Source organism: Boleophthalmus pectinirostris, unplaced genomic scaffold (genome assembly GCF_026225935.1).
Source record: "Boleophthalmus pectinirostris isolate CB_2022bp ecotype Guang Dong unplaced genomic scaffold, ASM2622593v1 HiC_scaffold_19, whole genome shotgun sequence".
NCBI classification, from domain to species: domain Eukaryota; kingdom Metazoa; phylum Chordata; class Actinopteri; order Gobiiformes; family Gobiidae; genus Boleophthalmus; species Boleophthalmus pectinirostris.
The window spans coordinates 32,491,478-32,515,840 of NW_026571140.1; the positions used below are offsets into that span (position 1 = coordinate 32,491,478).

The 24,363-nt window shown below is 36.0% G+C and overlaps 2 protein-coding genes and 1 long non-coding RNA gene across 4 annotated transcripts in view; 1 reads left to right on the top strand and 2 right to left on the bottom strand.

Annotated features, from left to right (window-relative positions):
- Nucleotides 1–12,829, bottom strand: part of LOC129409242 (uncharacterized) — a 26,433-nt gene extending 13,604 nt beyond the window's left edge. Inside the window, exons 1-2 of the long non-coding RNA XR_008632317.1 lie at nucleotides 12,793–12,829; nucleotides 9,902–10,019 (exon numbers count right to left, since the gene is read on the bottom strand). This is a non-coding gene — a long non-coding RNA (uncharacterized LOC129409242). The remainder of the gene's footprint in view (nucleotides 1–9,901; nucleotides 10,020–12,792) is intronic.
- dtwd1 (DTW domain containing 1) lies at nucleotides 12,794–21,868 on the top strand. 2 transcript variants are annotated; one of them, XM_055154809.1, is made up of 6 exons: nucleotides 12,794–12,927; nucleotides 14,723–14,808; nucleotides 14,887–15,068; nucleotides 16,937–17,074; nucleotides 18,951–19,230; nucleotides 20,652–21,868. In XM_055154809.1, the coding sequence occupies exons 1-6, from the start codon at nucleotides 12,890–12,892 to the stop codon at nucleotides 20,879–20,881; spliced, it is 954 nt and encodes a 317-aa protein (XP_055010784.1). In that variant the 5' UTR covers nucleotides 12,794–12,889; the 3' UTR covers nucleotides 20,882–21,868. The 2 variants fall into 2 exon arrangements, with proteins under 2 accessions (XP_055010784.1, XP_020794695.1); XM_020939036.2 differs by having other exon boundaries at nucleotides 14,723–15,068.
- Nucleotides 21,869–23,332: 1,464 nt separating this feature from the next.
- LOC110172857 (NAD(P) transhydrogenase, mitochondrial-like) overlaps nucleotides 23,333–24,363 on the bottom strand; it is a 34,298-nt gene continuing 33,267 nt past the window's right edge. Inside the window, exon 22 of the mRNA XM_055154829.1 lies at nucleotides 23,333–23,662. Within this exon, the coding sequence (XP_055010804.1) occupies nucleotides 23,516–23,662 (147 nt within the window). The 3' untranslated portion in view covers nucleotides 23,333–23,515. The remainder of the gene's footprint in view (nucleotides 23,663–24,363) is intronic.

Here is a 24,363-nt window from a genome sequence, read left to right on the forward strand (position 1 = left end):
AAAAAAGTATTAAAGATAAATGTTGACCTCCAAAAGTTACTGTTGACACGTATTGAACGATGAGTCGATATAGTAATTATAGTAATGTGACAGGCCTACAAAAACATTTCGTCTTCGTTTGTACATTGATTTCTTGTTAATTTCTGACATGTTTTGGTTGCTTTAAAATAACCCAAGAAGTTAATCAGCACTTTATGAATGAATGAATGAATGACTTTTGTCCATTTAATATATCGACTTGAATTCTTTACTTTAAATGGTAACAATCCACATGTGAAATGTAGTGTTTGTTTTTTATGAACTAGGAAAACACACATAACTCGGTGTAATAACTCTATGGGCAATTTATGCTTTTTAAAAGAAATTACCAACTAAAATTTCTAATTATTATTATTGTATTAAAACTTCGTTATTTTTGGCCCATAAATTTGAAAGTTAATCTCATGACTAGTCCTAAATCCTTTCAACTACAAACAGTCACATCTGTGTTTGAATAATGTTTTACTAATACTGTAAATTATAAATGATTTAACTTTAGTGTGTATTCTGACAGAGATAACACTGAACTTTAAATCAGTTGTTTCATGTGGATGGGCCCTGAAATACCAACAGCCAAATAGTAATAACCATATATTTACATTTTGACAGTTAACTGAGGGGGCTATTCCAGGCAAATGAAGTGAAATAAATCATAAACCTGTTTTGCATTAGGATCTGACATTATCTGGGATTAGCTTAGGTCTTATCTTCAGACAAAATAACATCCTTCATCTTTTGTCTGCAATCAAGAAACGGGCTTACAGCTCTTATGAGTCCAAACCATAACACAGGCTCCTCTGGGATATTAGGAGAACACGGAAAGATGTTGTTTTAATGATGAGATAATCAGATCGACTGAGACTAAGTACGAGGAAATCTGTTGAACCCACAGCTGAAATTTATAAGGTTAATTTAAAGGTCCCGCACTTAATTCTTTCCCATGTATTTGAGGAAAATTTTACTTGATCAAGATATACTGTATAAGCAGCTTTGTAGGTCAAAAAAACACCTACCGTGCACTGTCTGAATTTAACTAGAAAGTAGTTATTTTCCAATAATCAGGAAGTGCGGGTTAGCATGCCAGTTGTTAGTTTCTGAAAGTTGTGAAAAGCGATAAACAAACTCATCGTGGTGAATAATTAAAATGCTCAAAATGGTAAATGAGTAATAACTTTGGACCACTGCAAACTGTTTACAATGAACATAGATGTATTCAGTCTTTTATGATTAGAGCAAACCATACATCATGACGGGGAAATACAGCATAATCTTCAAGTGTAAGAAAGCATGCAGACAATGGCTTTGCTTAAAACGGACATACGGTATTTTGTAAAATCTACTTTTATGCCATGTTATAATGAAGCCAGATTCATCAGCCGGTTTCACTTCGTAGAAACCGTCTGACCTCGCAGCGTTAGAATTCGTTTGCTCAATGGTAGGACGGTACTTTTTATCATTTAACCAATCGCTGCTGTTTGGTAGTCACGTATGTAATGCGAGGCTAACGGGGCTAACTGGTATATTAAGCTTTTCCAAAATATCGTAAGAAGAAGGGCAATAACGTCTTTCCCATTGATGAAATTCACCAAACATTCTCTTTATTCCGGCTTTAAATCCTTGATCTCGGGAATCGTTGACAACACTAAATATATGGCTCTTTGCTGATTGGCTGGTGCCTGAACTTGCACTTCCAGAGTTTTTGCAAACCGTCTAGTGTATTTTGATTTCTGACCTAGTTGCTGGAGAGAAATGAAATTGAGTGGAGGCACTAGGTGGCGCCAGCCTGGTTAGTTATAATGATGTTCCATCTGCATTAGCTTACTCAGAGTATAATAAAAAAAAAAGTTTCACCTACCCCTGCTCTTTTAGTTTACTTAATATATTCAAATGGGCATGGTGGCAGAGATGCTTATGCTTCACAGCAAGAAGGTTCTGGGTTCGATTCGTGGGGTGCCCCTTTCTGTGTGGAGTTTGCATGTTCTCTCTGTGTCTGGGTGGGTTTCCTCTGGGCACTCTGGTTTCCCCCCATCAACCCAAAACTTGCACCATAGATCCAATCTTCCAGCTAAGATAGTCCTGGCTCCTGATCAGGCCAGGCTCAAGACCCAGGGCAACATTCAAAGATGTGTCAAATGCACAATGAAATGGGACAGTAAAGTTACAAAATATTAAATTTAATAGCATAATATGAATAAAGGTTTTACTGCACTTTCTCTGCACTCTACTTCAGTTTCCTACGACTATTACTATTACTGCGATACAGTAGTAAGTAATGATACTCATATTTAATACTGAGCTGTTGGTAGAAAAATTCCCAGAACATAAATAAAAATATAAACTGCAGAAATTACATAAAAAATAGTCCCATTACAATGAGAGGGAGTTATGTGTCCACTCCAGACACAGCACTGGTTTGGATTCAGACAGTTATTTATGGCTGGAGCTCTCCATACATCACCATGGTGAAGTGTAGCCGGATTTCCCGCTGAGCTTAAACCGTGTTGAACATGCGAGACGCCCTGTCAGCACGCCACACCACATTTATTATAGACATATTGTCCAAATGCCTGAGAATTATAAATGTACAAGTGAACATATGTGTGTGTGTATAGCTATGAAAACCACGGCGCGCACATCTGGATCGGAGCACCATGTCAGACCAAGACAGTCAAATTGAGAGCGCAAACCCCCGAAATACTTTTGACCCAAACAACATGCGAGCAAGGTGAAGGCTCCTGCCAAGTCACGCAAAGTTAGTCTTCTCAGATAATTTGTAACATGCTGAAAATGTAAACAGGTTTCAAGCTCAAGGCCGTGTATTCCCAGTAGGACGAGCAGCAGCTAGAGCCAGAGAGAATGAGAGAGAACTGTCATAGTAAAAAAAATATGCTTTTAAAATGGAAAAAGACACTAGACAGACACGCCAGGCACAATAAACTACATGCACGCAGGGCTCCCAGAACAGACAGTTTTGTTTAATAAACTGCTTCTGAAATCAATATTCAGTTTTCAATACTTTTGGAATTATTGTTATATTTCAAAATGTGGGATTCCCGAGCATCTGTGCTATGTTAAAGATCACATGGTGCTTTCTCAGTAATGACTCCCTGTAATGTTGTGGTTCTAATTGTTTGCTAATGTTTTCACTGTCACGTTTATACAATGCAAAAGTATAAAAGAGTTTGTTAGACTTCGACAAACTTCATTGATCCACAAGGAAAAATATTTATTATTTGTTAGGATTCGAGAATTGTCAACAAGTTTATACAATGCAAAAGTACAGAACAGTTTGTTAGGATTTTGCTAGAAGTATTTAAGAAAAAATGTAAAGTAATTCTTAATTAATACTAACTGTTCTAGTATTCTAATGTTCGTCATGATGTAACCCTGAATTTTTATGAGGTAAATGAGGGCTTGTCATGATGCTTAAATGTTTTCACTGTCATATTTATACAAAGCAAAAATATAAAAGAAGTTTGTTAGACTTGGGCTTAGACTTAGACAAACTTCATTGAACCACAAGAATAGTTTACAAATGAAAGAACAAATTAAAAGTTTCTTCTTAAAAAATACTAACTCTTACAAGTATTCAGTTTTGAATTTTTAGGCTTGATGTTAACAGATATCATAGTCATAGTTCTTGTTTTGTAGGGCATTGAACCCCCAATCTAACTTCTAACCATTTCACTAGTAGGGCTAAATTGAATAGTCTGGTTTAGGATTGTCAACACTGTCAACTGCCCTGGTTTGGCATGTAAAATAATGTAATAAGACAATCAAGAAATAATGTTTGAACTTTGGTTTGTGCAAAGCTGTTGTATAGTTACATGAGGGATAAATAAGAGCTACATTTGGCTCAGTTTTGTCTTCTTTTCTTTTTGTTTAAAGGAAATAAATGCTGTTTTCAGTCTCTGCTCTGGTATAAAAAAACAAAACAAAACAAAGGATTGTCAACAAGTTTATACAATGCAAAAGTACAGAACAGTTAGTTAAGATTTTGCTATAAGTATTTAAGAAAAACTGAAAAGTATTTCTTACTAACTGTTCTAGTATTCTAATGTTTGTCATGATGAAACCCTGAATTTTTATGAGGTAAAAGTACACTATCAACGGCACCGATAGTGAAAATTTTGCTGGCTTCCAAATATTGGTTCGATATCCTGGTTTGGCATTAACTTAATGAGACGGTCAGGAAATAATGTTTGAACTTTGGTTTGTACAATGTTTTTGTTACATGAGAAATAAATAACAGCTACATTTGGATCAGTTTTATCTTGTTTTCTTTTTGTTTAAAGGAAATAAATGCTGTTTTCAGTCCCTGCTCTGGTATAAAAAATAAAATAAAATAAACAAGTTTATACAATGCAAAAGTACAGAACAGTTTGCAAGGATTATTAGAGTATTTGAGAAAAAAATCAGAAGTATTTCTTAATTAGTAATAACTGTTCTGGTATTCTAATGTTCATCATGATGTAACCCTGAATTTTTTATGAGGTAAAAGTACTGTCGTCATGATACTTACCGTAAAAGTCCAACTTTGATAGGAAGAGATTTGTTACTTATACATACATTCACTTCAGTACCACAAAAAGTAGATTCTATGATATTGCCACGTAGTCTTATACTAGTTATATAATGTAATAGGCTGTATAAAGAAGTGGACTTAGTGAACTCCAAACAAATGGAGCTCACAAGGGGAGAATTTGGAGCCGAGTTCCATATTAGGAATAGGAATTTATTTACAAACAAAACAGCTGAATAAAAACACAAGCATCATGGTGTTTTTATTTGGGGTTAATGTTTTATTTGAGGTTAATACGACCTTTAAAGACCAAAATGACGTGGCTCTCAGCAGCAGTTATGGAGAGAGGGACGATATTTTTCTGCAAAAATATTGAAATATCGACATATATCATATTGTTTAATGTGATGATTCAGTATCGATATCGTGGCCTGCTGCATCGATATATCGCCAAGAGCATTTTTTTGGCATATTTTACTAAATTATTTTGTTACAGGGCTACAGTTTTGCTGCTTGTTTAGTGAAAGGAAGCTTGTTTATGCAACACATTTGACATTTTCACTGTTTTGATGATTAAAATGTGTGTGTTTTTTTATATTCACTTCGCACAAGACTTTTAGTATCAGAGCCAAGATTTAGCCTTTATTTTTTTACTGAACCGTATCGAATTGATTTAAAATATATCGTATCAAATCGAAAGTTCACTGTATCTGTAAATGTATGAGACATGTGTTGTATCGTGGCCTATGTATCGCGGTATGTATCGTATCGGCAACTTCTTAATGATACCCAGCCCTAATGTTCACTATCTATGTATTAGCAGTGTCGATTTATATATACAGATAATGTGGGGCCCCCGTAGTCTCTTATATTAATTGGAAACACTTAGTCTAGAATAATATATAGCATAATATATAGGACCACTAACGCTGCAGGATAAGGTCATCGCTCTCATTGTTGATTTCACTACTCTACAACTACGTATTTATTACTTTGCAGTAATTCTTCTAGCTTAGCATATGTCTGGTTATGAAAACATACCAGTAATATTTCACCCTTGAATGTTTTAGCTTTAGCCCCCAAAAGTGATCAATTCTCCCAATATTTCTTTTTGGACAGCTACAAATTGTACTGAGCAACAACCCAGGCCCCCTGAGTGAATAATGTGTCCATAACAAGGATTTAGTGTTCGCTGCATTGTTTTAAAACAGCAGCCGTGAATTAGCGTTAGCGTAGACAGAGATCCACATGTGTCCCATATTATGAGCTAACAAAGGAGGGAGGGACGGGGGGGTTCAGTCGACAGTGAGGGGGGCTTGGGGGGGTCTGGCACAAAGCAGGACTTTCGCAGGGACCTGAAGTTGAACAGGAGGGCGGCTGGGGAGTCTCGTGTGATGGAGGGGGTGGTCCCAGGGCAGAAGGAGGAGGAGGAGGAGGAGGAGGAGGAGGGGAGGGGGAAGAGGAGGGAGAGGACAAGAGGAAGAAGAGAATGAGGCAAGAGGGGAAGTGGAGGAAGAAGAGAGAGAAACAAGAGAGGGAGAGGAAGAAAGAGAAGAGAAGAGAAGAGAAGAGAAGAGAAGAGAAGAGAGGAGGGTGTAAGCGGCTGGAGTTGATACATTTCAGGGCCATAAAAGTTCATTTCCCCAGAGGAAATGTGCGGTTATGCAAGAGGGGAGTTCTGTGTTTGTGTTCGACTTGAGCACGGAAACCCCAGGTCTCACGACACCAGGTCAGGACCTCTCTCACACCTCCACCGATACGAGACGCACAAGGAAAACCAGGCAGGAAAGACAAAGAAAATCCAATAATAAAAGTTGGAAAGATTAGATCAAACTGGCCTCTGCAGATGAGCAGCTTTTAAGTCTCGAATAAGACACAGTTCAACAGGTTCAAAGCAGAACAGCGGCGTAAAACAGAATTTTGTCATTTCTGCATGTCTGTACAGCTTTAAGATTTAACAATAAGCAATCTGTAAACTCATTAATTATGCATTAAAGCTGAGGCAATGTATTTTCACACCACAGAAGAAGGAGAAAGGTGGTCTGACTGGTCTTAGGACTCACAAACTGCATGCATAAAAACAGCTTTAGAACAGCTTTTTTCAGATGATGAAACTGTCGAAATGAAGTGAAACTGAGCTGGACCACCCAAGCACAGCACATCAGAACGCTGCTTTTGGCTCTTACTTTACTAGGTTGATAAGGAACAAAAAAATTCTACTATAATATAATTATCTAGAGACAGATTTACTAAATAATCTTTGGGGGAAAACACAAAATTTACTTGTATTGTTGATATGAGTGCCACTCTGAATTGAGTTCTACACATTATCAATCTGGAATGGCTCCCACTGAAAGAGATCAGAAAACATGAATGTCAGGATAACTATTTGAATCTGATTGGTTGAAGCTTAATAACAGCAGAACAAGCCAAAAAATCTAACCTTTGTTACATCCAGTTGAGAGAAAAACACAGGTATCTTTCCTGTCCACAAATGCACAAAGCGTTTTTTACAAACTAAATAGTAGAGTTGTAACAATAACCGAAATATCGTGATTTCGTATCGTCAAAGTTCTCACAATAATATCGTGGGCCATCACAATATCGAATTACAAGTCTCTTTGCTTAAATCAAGAGTTATGGTGCGGCAATAGCTAAAAAAAATACAGAGAGAACTACATAGACTATGATCCTTTGCTCCATTTCTGTGTAGACTATAAACGGTTTATATATATATATATATTTTTTATAAACACTTTTGAGTCTTAGTTATTTGGATTAAGTCTTGTCAAGGCATTTCAAGAGGAAAAAGTTGCATATTAACAGTTTTGTTAACCTCCACAAATATCACAATAAATATCGTACCGTGAGATGTATATTGTGAAAATATCGCACAGAGAAATGTGGATATTGCTACATCCCTAATCGTGAGTCTCACCACCAAATCGTGAGCTTTCCCAGGATATCGCAAAAAGTATTGTACCGTGAGGTTTATGCCATGACGATATTGTAAGACTTGTTTGTTTTGGCTCGTTTCAGTGCTTCACCTTTGGCTTCAGCACCAATGTCAATGCTGCTCTCTGATTAGTCGCCAACTAACATCTTGACATGCACCACCTGGAGCGCTCCTCAGTGGTGCTTTCTGGGACAAACTGACAGAGACATGGCAGCCATCGTGCACCCTAAGCTTCCACTACAGCAACCACTTGTCACACAAACATACTCAGAGGATGAGTGAAGTGTCTAGCCCAAGGACACAATAATACTTCTCTACTTAAAAAGGTTTACTCATCAATAAAGCTGTAAAATTTAGAAAGGTTTTTGGCTGAGAAATAGTTCAAGTAGGGATGGGCATGATTAATCGATAATTGATCATTAAGAATTTCATCGATTACGTTAATTTTAATCGACAAACCGAATGTAGGTTGCTGTGCGTAGCGTGACCAAACAGGGGTCCGTACATGTAGCTCTCTGCACTCAGAAGGAGCGAGCAAACACAAACAGTCGGTCAGTCTGCAGCGTACCGAAGCACAAATGCGTATTTAACGATGATTTGTACAAGAAATTCCACGCTTTCCGTTGCGTTCGGGAGTGTGAGTCCATGTGCACAGTGTACAAAGCAAGAACATATGTTTCAGTGTCCAGTATGAAACAGCTTTACCAGGTGAGAGTCGCGCAATGTCGATGACGAGTCCCCACCTCCCTCCTCCTGTACGGTGTCCTGGTTTTGACAAACGCAAATATGGCCACACTAACCTGTATTCCACTGAGTCATGTCTTTTAATCCGACAGAAATTGACCGCATCAGCGACACAAGAGCTGTAGTTTTATCTTCGCTGAGTTTATGCAAATTAGCGATGCGGTTTTAAGTTTCGTTTCTGTGAGAGTTGCGCAAAACTGAATTAAACACATTATAACCTCAAACGGATTGATGTGGCTCTAGAGTCGTTACGGTTTATATGTCGTAAAGTTGAATTTATTTATGCAGATTAGTAGTGCAGATAGTAATAATAATGATGATAATTTTAATATAAAAACGTTAATGATTAATCGATAATCGATCGTTAATTCTTCCAACGATCGATTAAGAAAATTTCATCGAATGCCCATCCCTAAGTTCAAGTATGTATATTTTTGCCTGTCTTGCTAAAACAAATCACAAAAAATCTCTCATTTTCCTGAGAGAAACTTTCTGCCAATTAGTCACATGACTTGTTTGGCGCTGCATGGACACTTCAGCAGACACTGATTTGTTTTCCAGGAGGTCTCGTCTCTGTGTGCGGTCATTATCTGAACAGACAATAACAATGTCAAACCTTAGTGCAAAGTGACAGTGAGATCTGATCCATGTGTTTTCATACAGGTGACTGGGAACCATTATCACAATTAAACATAATGACTGCGGTATGGCCTGATAATTGCAGTAAGGTGTGAATGTTTGATATTGACAAGATACAAGTCACAGCATCACACGCAACATCACCCAGCACACGATCAACACCTAATCATTTTGTTTATGACCAGGGCTTATTCTGTGATATCTTTCTAAAACCACAAGTCCAAAAATAAATAAATAAAAATAAAGCTGTGTTGGGTTGCCTAACCTTCTACAGTGCAGTCTCAGGACTCACCGTGTATAATTACTCATTACACCTGATGAATGACTCTGAAAGTACCAGCTCAGGTGGTTGACTGCTTGTCCTCTGATCTGAAGGTTGGTGGTTCGAATCTCGCTCTTGACATAAAGATCATTAGTAGAACGGTCAGATTCACAGACTTACAGGTGATTCAAGATAAATACTGCCGTTGTGTCCTTATGTACACTTGTGTATGAACATGTGAGTGGTTCTTGATGTAAATGTATAAAAATGTGACCGTTATTTTAGTTAAAGAGTTAAAGAAGCTATTTTTGTAAGGAAAAACAATCCATCTTTGAACAGAATTGGGGGACTCAGACACCATCTATCTCCTATTTACAACTACGTCCTCAAACCTAAATCAAAACAAGCAAAGAAAACAATAGGGATAGCCAGGTCAGGCCCAGCGGTGTGAAAGCTTCATTATGGCCCTGAATGATTACACTAATAAAACCCTAGTCTCAGTGCCAGATCAATAGCCCAAGTTAACTAAAAGAAACTGTAAACAAGTAGATGTGTTAGCTTCAGAGTAGTTTCAGTGTAGTTAGCTCCTCCCTTCAGACAGATATAAGGAAGTGTACACAGCGTCTGACAAACCAAATGTCTCCTTTTGCCATTAATAAAGTGTATGTTAAACTTAATGATACTCAGTCCTATTAATTATAGTATTCCTTAAAGTCCCATCCCAATCCAGAACTCTTACCTCGAGCTGATCCCTGATGGAAGATGCTGTGATGTTGAATTCACTGTGTAGTTTGATTTCTCTTTCTCTTTGTCTGGATGGATTTGGATTTGGATTGGGTTGTTCTAGTCCAGTGGCTCTGAGGAATGGAATGTGTTAATGAATTTAGAACAAATTTCCCAAATAAAAATGTACCAAACTAAATCCCAAAAACAGATGAGGAAAACATTGCCTAACCCTTCTACCAATCTAGTAATGAGCTACTGCCACGATAATTACTACATCAACTTATAGCTCAGTAAATGAATGGATATATGGAATAATTATTGTCTGGGGTCAATATTTATCATAGGTACTTTTCCTCGCACTAGTGAGGAACTTTTTGTTGTTTTTCTGTATGATAATGAGAGTTGAATTTTAGAAGATTGAATAAATAACTGAAAACTCATTAAGTGTTTCGTTTACACTACATACAGTACATATAGAATAGTTTTTTCATGGATAATCATGCTTTAGGTTTCTTGAAACCATGTATCATTTGTTTATTCGTTTTTCAATATAAAACCAAAAATAAGAAAATGAAAAAACAACAATTTTCTTCATTATTTGTCTCCAAAATCAAACTGAAACAAAGGATAATGATTCGTTTTTGGTTTTTTTTCAGTTTTCAATTTTGTCTTTAAATGAAAAATGGAAAAAACGGATAATGGCCGTTTCCCATTTTCATGACTTAAACTATGATTCCGAACTGAGAGAGGACTGAACCAGGAGTAAACCAGGTCTAAACCAGGACTGAGATTGGAACTAGACCAGGACCAGGACTGAGACCAGGACTGAACTGGGAATAGGACCAGGACTGCGACGGTGACTGAGACCGGGACCAGACCGGGACTGAGACTGGGATCAGACTGGGACCGAGATCAGAACTGAGACCAGGATTGAGACCGAGAACAGGATCAGAACTGACACCAAGATTGAGACCGGGACCAGACCGGGACTGAGATCAGTTTAGTCCTGGTTCAATCTTGATTTAGACCTGTTTCAGTCCTGGTTCAGTCCTGGCTCAGTCTGGCATCACATTAAGCCACGGAAACGGGAAACGGACGTTATCTGTTTTTTCAATTTTTTTCCTTTTTTCATTTAAATGCAAAATTGAAAACTGAAAAAATATCCGTTATCCATTATCCATTTTTTCATTTTGGTTTTGGAGACAAATAATGAAGAAAATACTTGTTTTTTCATTTTATTATTTTTGGTTTTATATTGAAAACGAGTGAACGAATGATACACAGATTTTCTCATGCCTTTCGGTATTATCATTTATCATCTATATTTACTTCAGCACTATATCGTATTTTAAACTGTGTTATTTTGATAGGTGCATTTGTAACTTAGATTTAGTTTTCAGGTAACATCCTTTCAAACGTGAGCTGAAATTCCCCAGTCCATTGTTTGAAAAGCAGTGCCTAACCACCATGGCATGCTTTATTTTGAGTATCGCCTGGGAAACGTCAGATTGATGTTACTAATATGAATTGTCTACATTTCGATCACTGGACCCCACTTTGGCAGTTTTTTGATTGTTTTGGGTCAGATATCACGGACGGACGCTGGTCTGATTTGATACACATCTGTTTGCAGTGTGAGTCTGCATGCGATCTCCAGCTCCATAAAAAGTGTGACAGCTCAGGTATCTTTCCCTGTGTTTCATCAGAACAGCCCGCGGCCATGAAACTGACAAATGCAAATTAATGTTGGACAGTTTACCTTGAACTACCCTGGGGTTTGGATCTAAAGTTGATATAGATAAATTGATTTTGGTTATACAAGAAGGAATATTACAGTATCTCAGTGTCCCCCATAGTCTAGAGGAGGTAGACAGTGTTTATGTTATATTTTAATATATAGGTAGAGCTGTACAATTCATCAAATTATTTTTCTATTTGATACATTAGTACAATATTAAGCATAAGTTTTAAGTATATTAGGCCTCCACTTTCTTCAGTGTACAGCTTGGTTTTGACAGTACAGAAATATATAGTATTAATATAGTATTAATCCCTCTACATCTCCAAAGCAAAGTTTTGAAATTAAGAGCTACCTTTTACCTTTTATTTAGAAGTGTAAATGAATCAAAACACATCTCCTGGTATGTCTTCAATGAGGAAACAACATTATATCATTGATCATAAAAATAGCAGACGTCCCTATTTACCTGGAACAGTCCCAGTTTTGAGCCGTGTCACCTGTCCCACATTTATCCAAAACCAGTGATTTGTCCCATTTTTATACCAGAAATGCACCAGGTGTCCCTATTTTTGACCAATGTGATACCTACCAACAGTGAAGTGAGGCATAAATTGTCATTTGCTTAGGTAAAATACAGAAAAGCTGCTTAAAAATAACAAAAACACAAAGAAAATGCGACTATACTGACTCACATTACTGCCATGTGCGTAACAATTTTCCTTAATTACACACTGGTTTCACAATTTTATTATTAACAACCAACCTAAACCTGGGATGTCACAGTTTTTTGTTTTTTTTAACATCTAGTCACCCTAAATACTGGCCCTTTAATAAATAAATACATCGATAAATAAATCAAAACAATGTCCAAATGTACTATTTTATGGATTCGGGTTAGTGTGAAGTGCAGTTTAGTATAAATAGCTTTAATTTTGTGTTGATTTATTTTCTATCTTCTCTTTAGCTTACAATTAGCTAAATTAAAAATGTTAATATCCACGTGGCCAAAGCAAAGCAGCTACCTGGTTTAATTCCGAATTTGTTTGTTTACATTAATTTTAACCCTAGAAATAAAAAAATAAAAAAGATAAATAAAAACATATTTTGTGGTAAGAAAGGTTATAATTTTGCACATTTAATTATAGTTTTATCACAAATCTTACCCTTAATCTTGCACAAACGACGGTACGGTCAGAGGTGGCGCTGTTTCTTCCGCAGACTGCAGCGTTTCCGCATTTGTAGAAGAAGCCTTTTGCACACATGTGGAGGAAGCCGTGCTGTGTTTACCTTTCATTCAGGTATTTTAAAGCATTTTCTAAACCTTTTACGCGCGTAGATCTATTTTTATTACTGCAAACAAAACGAACTCGCACAAATCCTGTCTGAATTTTGGACAAACGTGAGATTGCGTCGTTGTTTTTGTTGTAAAGCTAAGTTGCAGATGCTAGCTAATAATTCTTTAATTTATGTTTGGTATTTTAGCTCAGTATTTGCTAATATAAGTCTAAATTAACTAATCTTAAGTGTATAATAGACACATTGTTGTTTCCTTGTTGTGGTACGTGTGTTTTGTAGAATTTAAAGAAGGTTGTGGACAGAAATGAAGAGATATTTTATTAATACTAGATTAAATTAGCTAAGTAATGTTATTTATTTTTTATCTTCCCTGCTGCTGATTTTCTATAAAACACGTGGCATGTATGAACAGTGTATTAAAGGTCTTCTATTACACAAAATGGATACTTGTGAGCTTTTAGTCGTGTTATAATGCCCAGAGTAAAACAAAGAGTTGCTGATGTTTTGTTTCATTCATACAGTAATCCTGCTTTGTTTGGCTGTGTTTCCAAAGGTCAAAATGCTTTATTCCACCTTGTGATGTAATATAGTGGTAGATTAGTTTAGTTCATAAGAGACTGGCAATTCCAGGGCTGGAATCATTCAAGTGATTCTCGTGAAAGTGTATGTATATTTTTTGTTTGTTTGAGGAAAGAACTTGGCGTAAATATGCAGGGTTTGTGTGTTTAAACATTTATGAATGAAACAAAACAAAACTCGAGGTATGTGTTTGATGAGGATACAACATTATAACATAGATTAGAAAAGGCAAAAAAAAGATGCAGAAAAAGGCGTATTATAGACTAAGGCTGTGCAATAAATCGAATTTTGATTGTGATTTTGATTTGTGTGTCAAATGATCTCCAAACTCAAATAATCGAATGATAAGCTTAACGTTATCTTGTGATTTTTTTTTTATACAAATAAGTGTATTTATTAATTTTTTTTTTAAAATATAGAGATTGTACAATAACTGGATATGTAGTTTATTTTGGATACATTTATGTTTTTCTATGCCTTATTTCATGTTCAAAGTATATTTTTTTAATTTCATGTTTTATACATCACAAAACTTCTCTAAGGTTCATATTTGTAGCCTATATTTATTTTCCATTTTAAGGTTTTGTGCAAATTATCAATAACAAAGTGGGGGGTTTTTTTTTGAGAGAGAGAAACTCTGAATAAATGCTTCGTGTAACAAAAAAAATTTAAAATAAAAAAAAATCGTTTCAATAATTGTGATTTCAATATTGACCAAAATAATCGTGATAATGATTTTTTGCATAATCGAGCAGCCCTATTATATAGCCATTTCAAAGTTGAAACACCACATGCAAGTTTGTTTGTACTTTTGGTCCATAAACTTATATTGATACATTTCAGACTATTATTATTATTTTTTACAATACATATCAGGGTTACCGCTTCCAGATCTTTATTATAATCACATGGTTGAAAAAAGGGACACAGAAATAAATGTTCAAATTATAGGGTTAATTACAGTTGATTCACATATTATTCTTGGTCTTTTCTGTCCACCTTCTAATGTTAATATTAATGTTTCACCAACGCTATGTAATCTAATTTTGTAATATTTATAACATTGCTGAAATCTCCATTATCAAACAATGTCTTGCTTTTATCAAGCGCAGTCCATTTGTGTACTTTCCACACTACCACTCCAGGCTAGGTCCATGTCACAATCATTAATTTTATCTTCTAATAACTTGCCTCTTTTGTTTTGTCATTCTTTTCCAGCAATGAGCGTCTGGTTTTCTTAACTCCAACTTTTGGCTTGTCAAAGTTTTTTAAAAAGCTACACACAAAGAAGCGAAGGAGGAGAAGTATGAGTGTATTGGATCAGGACCAGAGTTTCCATCCCAGTTGCCTTGACAAAACAACATTGTCTTCTAATTCGACAGACGTGGTTGAATCCGCCAAACAGCCTCTCCAAAGTTTAAAATTGGCATCACACGAAGTTTTGGAGCGAGCGCAAGAGAAAGGCAGGTTGAAATGTGCGAAATGTGGGGGATCACGGATGTTCTTTTGCTACACGTGCTGTTCCCCGGTGGGAGTCAGTCCACAAGATGTTCCCCGGGTGAAGGTGAGTGAGAGGTCAGGGCTTTTCTGTGTATTTCTTTTTATTTTTTTATTTATTACTGACAAACCCAGGCAAGTCAGGCTTCAACAAACTCAACCTACACATCACTTAACACAGATCCATAAGGAGAGATTGTATTAATAATAAATCAAAAACAATAAAAACCACAGAGGTTAGGACTTACCCGATGACGTAAAAGAGATCTTCAGATGTAATAGCAAAATGGCAACACTGTGATGTATGCCCGTCACGATAACAAAGTGTGATGTATTGCTGAAGTAAAAATAGAATAAAACAAATGATAATATTTTAACTAGAAATGCCACTGACACAAAAACCCAAGAGTAGATTTAAACCACAAAAACTATTCTAAATGCACAATATTGTTAAAAGAAATATGAGTTGCAATAAATAGCAAAATGAAACACTTAAATACTTAGTTTGCAGGTGAAGGTGAGTGAAAGGTTAGGGCTTGCTTATTTATAATTTTTTTATTATTATTATTTATTTATTTTTATTATTTATTTATGTTTTTTTTATGTATTTATTTTTATTTGATTTATTATTGACAAACCCAGGGAAGTCAGGCTTCAACAAACACCAACCACACATTGCACTCATACCCACTCATACTTAGCACAGATCCATAAGCAAAAATAAAATAAAAACAAAGAGGTTAGGACTTATCCGATGACGTAAAAGATATCTTCAGATGAAAGAGCAAAATGGCATTGCTGTGAAGTAGGCCTGTCATGATAATAAAGTATTGCTGAAGTAAAAATTGAATAAAATAAATTATAATATTTTAACTAGAAATGCTACTGACACAAAAACCCAGGAGCAGATTTAAATTTAACCACATAAACTGGTCAAAATGTTGTTAAAAGAAACATGAGCTGCAATAAACATCAGAATGAAACAATTAAATACTTAGTTTGCATCTGTAAAGAGTCACAGAAGTTATAAATTCAACCTTTCACATCTCAAATCCTATCATATAACCAAAAAAACCCAATAAAACTCCCAGTAATGCCAAGAAAATGTACACACGAAAAATTGTTATTCCAGCTTTCATATATTGAATGATATGTCAGTTTAGTAATTATCGTGACAGGCCAAGGTTAGGGCTTACACGATGATGTAAAAGAGGCCTTCAGATGTAATAGCAAAATGTCAGTGCTGTGGTTTGAATTTTTATATAGAGATTTATGAAACAAGTGTAGTTACGGACGCACCAATACTATTCTGGTATCAGATATTGGTGCTGAATCCAATACTGGATTGGATATCGGCTTCCAAATATCGGTTCAGACAATATTCTGGTTGGACATATGAACTGATGTAATAAGACTATTTACTGGTCGTAGTCTGCCCAGAAAGTCTCACAATATTTAAACTTTTATTTGATTTCATATGTAACTTTTATTGTCGTTCTGTAGTTACTTGAGGGATAAATAACAGTCACAACTTATTTGGATCAGTTTTGTTTTATTTTAGTTAGATTTGTTTGAATAAAATAAATACTGTTTTCACTCTTTGAACTGGTTTTGGTTGATATTTGGCATCAGCAAATGGTAAATAATAATAAATAATAATAATAAAAAATAATAAACCCACTGAACTGAAAAAGCTGGAGCGGTGCATCATGATACGAATTGTGTTTATTATTCAATGTGATCAAAACCCATAAAACAAGAACAAAAGTATGTTCACAGCTAAACTAGTTAGACAGTTTTTGTTATCTAAAATCTCATGTCATCAGCTAACGGTTATTTCACTAGTTGATTAGTCAGCGCTTTTTGTAAACTTGTCAAAAGATTGTTTTGCCTCATAAATCATAGAAATATTATTCCTTTGTATCTTGTGTTCAGCTTCCAGTGAAAATCGACATCATTAAACATCCAAATGAGACGGACGGGAAGAGCACAGCGATCCACGCAAAGATCTTGGCTCCAGACGATGTGAACATTTACACCTACCCCTGTATCCCAGAGTACGACAAGGACAAGGTCAGTTTAAATAAATCTGTTTGTCTCCGTAGAGATGAATGCTTTGCCTGGAAAGTTCCACAGAATGACATGAAACTTGCTACCTTTGAAAAACTTGTACAGTATTTTTACTGTTGGCTGCCTCTCTCAATGAAGATAGATAGAATTTAATTTCATCCTGTGGAAATTCCAGGCAAAACAGTAACATCCCCGTCATCATATCGTGATTCATGGGTCTGAGTGAGTGTACATTTTTCAGAAGAAGTATTTTTTTTTAAAACTTATTCATCACTTAAAAACAAATGGGAAAATACAAAGTGTACATGAATCTGAATTGTGATCTGGCTCCAAAAAATGTGATATACTTTTTTTACTTTATTGCCCACCACAAAGTGACGAACCCACCACTTGAAAAGTTACATAGTGTGCCTTTAGTTAGGCTACGTTCAGACTGCAGCCTGATCGGATTTTTTCAAATGTGACCCAGGCCACTTGGATATGTGGTCCTAAAACCGATACATATCCGATCTTTTGACCTGCGACTTAAGTCTGAACGGCCAGGTCACATTCATCCCAGCTACACGTCAGACTTGGAGTCTAGTCAATGGAAGGAAAGTGAGGTTAGCAAGTTAATTAATATTTGAGGGGGGGATCTCTGTATTCCAAATTGGAGGGGTCTTATCAGAACTGGTCGGTTTTTGAAGTGATTGCCAAAGAAATGTCCAAGTGCGGCTACAGGCAGTCCTGCCTCCAATGTCAACAAAAAATAAAGAGCCAAATACAAGGAGGCTAAAGACTCAAACAAACAAAGCAGCCGTGGACGTGTAACCTGTTCATTTTACGAAAAACTGGACCATATTTTGGGAGACAAGCCCAGCTTTTAGGCTACTTCCGTTAACACTGAGCACACTCGCTGTGTGTGACATCGTCGTGTTCTCCAATGGGCATGTGGGACACTTTTGGGGTGTTTAAAGTTCGCATTGGAGATGACATACAAGTGGCATTTAATTGGAAATGTGAACGACCCCGGGGAAAAAATCGTATTTCACAAAAAAATTCCGAATTGAGCATTAAGCCCTGCAGTCTGAACGTATCTTTAGATAACACAATTCAGGACACCCCAAGAGCTGTCACCCTAGTTTATTCTATATAAAGAAGTGGACTATGGGAGTGTGACATCACCCACTGTGTTCAGCTCCAGTCAAATGAAGCTCACTGAGGCTATGGGGACAAATATGGAGCCTAGTTCCATAATAGAGAGAGGAAATGACTTACAGACAATATGACAAATTAAAACTACTAGGATCATGTACAACGGGTTAATACGAACATTTTAAGACCAAAGTGAGACGAATGACAGCAGCAGTTAGGGAGAGAAGGACTTCGATGGAGCCGGAAGCGCCCCCCATGTTCACTTCCTGCAGCAAGCGGGTTAGCTATGTCTGTTTATGTGTACAGTCTATGATTTACGCACTTTGACGCTGTTTCACTGCAAACTTGCTGCTGAGTGGTCGAGTGCATTAGACAGAAGAACTAAAAATCTGTCTATGAATTATAAATCAGCATTTAACAATTTGTAGCTTTTCACATCATTTTCCATTTTTTGATGTCAAGTAAGTTCAGTCTAAACTTATTAAAATTGATGGATTTGATGGATTATTTTTTTTCTTTATCAAGTTCAGATAACCTTTTGTAGACGTTCAAACTCAAACCGTGTATCTTTTTTCACATTTTCAAATTTGTTTCGAATCATCTCAAATTTTGTGCGTGATATGTCTCAGTAAGGTTTCTCCAACACCACTTTCATCTTTTCTGTGTATAGACCAGACGCATCCCTCTTTGTCAGTTCATGTCTAAAGTCACGCCAAATAACATTACATAATCTGTCTCTCTCCAGGTGGTACTCGTATTCCCCGGACCTAAGGCTGTCACAGTGCAAAACATGATCCAGAGTTTGACCGAACGCGCCCAAGACCCCTGTGAACCCAAAAGGAAGAGGTTTAGGGGTGCAACTTTGTCTGATTGTCCCACACACGAAGAGGGAGAGGGGGCAGAGCAGAGGGGAAAGGAGGGGGGAGAGGGCGTGGAGTGCAAGGCCCTGCCCCTCCAAAAGGTGGTCTTCATTGACAGCACATGGAACCAGACAAACAAGATCAGCACGGATGAAAGACTGCAAGGTACACGTCAATTATGAGTCATTAAGTTGATTATGAACAACTGAAGGGAGTGTGGAGAACAGGTTAAAGGGTCAATATTACTCTATTTTCTGATCTATATGTTATGATGTTGTTTTCTCATCAACCTGGAGTTCTGTTTTGTTTCATTCACACATGTTTAACACACAAATCCTGCATATTTACGCTGAGTTGTTCTCTCAAATAGTAAACAACCCTCTCCTGTGCTCCTCTGTGTTTTTAAGCTCTACACCTTCACTAGAATCATTTGGATGATTTCAGTCGTGAAATTGTCGATCTCTACTGAACTTTTATTACTGCTGCTAATACTTGATCTGACTTGAACTGCATTGTACTGTACACTATTGTTTTTAGCTTAATTTATTTATCTATGGTTACTTTAGTGGTTAGAGATGATGCTGTTTGTTGTGTCGCATGGGATAGAGAGAAACGTAATTTCAGTTTCTTTGTAAGTCTAGAACATGTGAATAAATTGACAATAACGCTAACTTTGAACTTTGAACTAAAAGTAAAAGGTAGGTGCTAACTTGAAAACTAGGTAGAACAGAGCATTTTGAGCTTTGGAGACGTGTACAGGCTAATAAAGGATTACTCAAACATGTGAAAATGAAACAAAACACAACTCAGAGTATGTTTTTGTTGAAGTAACAGCATTCTAACCTGGTTTAAAGCTCACAAGACTCAGTTTTGGATAGGACCTAGCCACAAATTGTAATCATTCATTCATTAATTTTATTTGTTTGAGCAAGGTAAAACAAAATCAACAACTATAACAAAAAAAAAAACAAGGATATGTACATGTACATATTTGGTATCTGGTGCTCAAAATCAAAATCAAATTGTACTTATTAACCAAAATATGTTGGTACCTGCTCGTCACCGTGGAGATTTTACCTGGAATGTTCCACAGCATGGCATTAAACTTATCCATCTCCATGGTGGCAAGAAGGTGACATTACCAGATTTGTCAGCTTTGTCAGCTATACGTAAAGGAAAGCCAGTATATTAAGTTTTTTTTTTCCCTAGGAATTAAACACTTGTATTGGAATAGATACGTTTAATTCCGTATGGTTGAGCATCTCCATGGAGACGAGCAAAATAGATTACATCGTACACTCATCTTTTAAACTAAAGTAAATTGTAATGATTAAAATATTAAACATTTAAGCTCTGTGAATTAAACGTACACTTTTACTATAATGAAAATCTAAAAAGCATTAGTTCCTTCTGACATTTTGGATCTCGTTTTGAGCGAAAACCACATAATGAACTGCATAATGAGTACTTTCTGTTCTTTGACGCAATTTCAAAACTCAATTAGTTCTGTTTTTAGTTCCCTTTAATTGTATTTATCATCTCTGTCCAACATCCAACATTATCTAAACCTTTTTTCCTCTCTTCAGATTTGCTGCAAGTGGAGCTGAAAACAAGAAAAACGTGTTTTTGGCGCCACCAAAAGGGCAAACCGGACACTTACCTCGCCACCATCGAAGCTATCTACTATTTCCTCAAAGACTTCCATGAACTTTGCCTGGACCGGGTTTACAGCGGAGAATATGACAACATATTGTTCTTCTATTCGTATCTCCACACAGTCATAAACAAAGCCAAGACTGCAGCAGGAAAAAAATAAAGTTCAGTATTTATTTGAGCTAGAGAACTGAGCAGCCATTTCATTTTTGTTTTAATTATATGCATGATAGTTGTTCATTTACAGCTGACTGGGTGATCTACATGGATTTCTCAAATTTGGTCACAGGGACTTACAATGTTTAATGGGCAAAATGTGACTTAGTTTTGCTTTAATGTTGCACGTAAATCAAAATTAAAAACTGGGACACTCTTGGTTTGTGGTGGTTGGTAATAATAAAATTGTGAAACGAGCACGTAATTAAGGAAAATTGTTTTGCACTCGACCCATTTATGACTAAAATGTGAGTCAGTATAGTCACATTCTCTGTGTTTTGATGATTTAAACATATTTTTCTGTATTTTACCTAAAACAAATGAGAAGTTATGCCCCTTTACTGTTGGCAGGTAACAAAGTGGTCAAAAATAGGGAAATTTCTTGTAAAAAACTGAGACAAATTTGTGGTTTTGGATGAATCTGCTGGGACACAGGGCTTAAAACCAGGACTGTGCCAGGTAAAAAGGGACATCTGGTCACCCTATGCCATGGTGACACTATGCACAGATTCACAAACACTGCCAAAAAAGTTTAAAAATAGTGTGAAATACAGAATGGATTTAAACAACAAATTTTAATGACCCTGTGATCAATACGAGCCTTCATGGTCTTGTTCGTGGTCCCTCTGCTTTTGAGAGAAACTTGTTTTTACTGCACAAATCAGCTCACCTGTTGTAGTTCCAAATAAGTCAGCTCCTTCTGGTCAGATTGTGTTAAAATAAAGATCATATTAAAGCTCTAACAAGCCTCAGACAGAGCAGAGCCTACAGTTAGCATCACAGCCCCAGGGAATGTTGATGTGTGCTGCAAACTATCATACAGTACAGTACGATGCACTTGGGTTAGGCCTGTCATGATTTAATTTAGTACTGTGATATATTGCCATCATTACAATTATCTTTAAGTTTCATAATCATTTGTAATAGCGCTGCATGATATGAGAATAAGATGTAAGAATAAGAGTAAGATAGATTAATTTTTTCGCAGTTCAGTTAAATTAAAGCAAAAAAAATTAAAATAAAGCACAAATGCACCTTAATTTATTAGTCAAAATAGGTCCAAAAAATAATTGAGAGACTAAACAAAGACCAGCTCAAGTCTTAATGAAAATCTTGAATAAAATCTTTGTCCATTTTACTTTGCAAAAACACTTTTGTAAAATGAAGAACTTTTGTTAGAATTTTTTTTCTTGCGATATTGATTATTGCATAAACCAATGTTGTGGTATTGATATTTTCATTTTTATTATACATTGTGCAGACCTAGTTTTAATTATATGTATGATAGTTGTTCAGTTATTTACAATAAATTAAAATGCACTGGGGTCAGGTCTTTAATGATTATATTTAGTTTTGCAATGTACTAGTACTATTATGATTACAATGATAATTTTTAAGTAGAGCTGTTACTATTTTACATTTTTGCAATTAGGTTTGTTATTGGCACCATACGTCAACAGTGAAATCTGTCACTTTCTGAATGAAGTACAAGTATTGTGACATAAACTGCAACATACAAAGCACTTTACAAGATGGTGTACTTGTAGGAGTATTGATATGACTTGAAATAAAAAAAAATTAGCTCTAAATTGCACCATGTGAGCTTTAAGCCATGTTAGAATGTTTCCTCCACTAAAACACGTTTTGTTTCATTCACGTTTGAGTAACGCTATATTATCGATCTGCCTACATTTACAAGGCTCAAAATGCTCGTTAAGAAATCAAATGCTGAGCCCAAAATGGTTTTCATCTCATTTTTTATTGATTAGTCATTAGTATTTATCGTGGTAGGCCTAATTGAGGTATTAAAATAAATGGAAATCAACATTTAAATTTTGTTTAACTTGTACAAGATTGTGCTGCACTTTGCCAAATTGGAAATATTTTCAACATAAACTTGCTGCTAATGGACTGAACAATGATAAATGGTGGAAAACGTAAGTGTATGGTTGCCAATAATGGGACTGGGACAAATAATCAACTCAAAACTAGACGATTATACTTTTTTTTTTAATATATATGTATTTGGATAATCCTAAATGTTTATTCTTTGACATTTTGATTTAATAATGCTGTGAATAATTAAAAGGTCTTTTTGTATGTTTGAGGCTGAATAGTCCAGATAATGATTTTAAGTTCCATAATCTAACACAATTTTATGTAGTCCATTTAAAACTCTCTAGTCACCACCATATTTTAAGCTTTATATGGTTAAAAAATGTTTTGAAAATCTAAACGAACAATAGAAATAATGGTTTGACTAATCAGAAAAAAAATACTGCTGCCTTGACTACTAAAATAAGCCCTAGACAAAAATACAGTTGGTAGCCAAGTTGGTACAGCAAATTGCGAAACTTAAAAAAAAAAAAAAAAAAAGATTGAGACACAGGACACTCAGTGAAAGAACAATCTTAGTGATTGTACATTTAAATATATTTTATTTACAAATTCTTACACATTATGCAGTCATTTTAAAAATAACCTTACTAGGTGAACTTCATATTTATATCAAACCAAAGTCCTTCGTTCACTAATCAAATTTCCTTTAATATTGATCACAAGTGGGGATTGCGTTCTGTTTTTAATAGTAGACTTCTCTGATCTTGGCCTGGAGGTTGTCACATGTTTTCTTGGCATCTCCGAGGAGCATGGAGGTGTTGGGTTTGTAGAAGATGGGGTTGTCCACGGCAGCGTAGCCCACACCCAGAGTACGCTTCATCACAATCACCTGGAATAAAGTTTAAAAGAGGTTAAGATAATAGAAATACAGTGCGATTGCTGTTCAGACAGTGTTGGGGAGTAACAGGTTACATGTACCGGGATAACATAATCAGAGTACAAATTATGAGTAACTGTATTCAGTTACAGTTACTGTTTCAGTGAGTGGTAATTGGATTACAGTTACTTTGATAAAATAATGGATTACACGGCAGGATTTTCCTGTTTTGAGCTGGGCTATATCCCATTTTTTAAAATTATTACTTTGGTAATTCCACTCATTGCCGGAAACCCAAACAGAACAAGCACAAAAAGAGCTGTGTAAACGTTTTGTTAACGTTTGTGGCGTCGGTCACTCAATGGACGAGGTTGAGGAGCCAGTAGAATGGAGCCACCAGTGCACAGGAAAAAATGTATTCATGTCTTCGAAATTCAAACATCACTTCGTAACCACGCTTCCTCCTGTGCACCTCTAAACCAGAACTAACACCAGGACTAAAACCAAGACTAAACTAGGACTAAAAGGCAGCAGTGATCTCATATAAAAAGCATTTCTCTATCAATAATATTTTTAATCTGTTCAAGGAAAGACTGGACTTTTTATTATCTTTTAACAGACAAAACTTCTTATGTTCAGATTTCCTAGTCTTTGCTTTTCTACAACAAACCTGTTCATGGAGACTTTGGCTCAACAGACAATTTGAAAAGAAC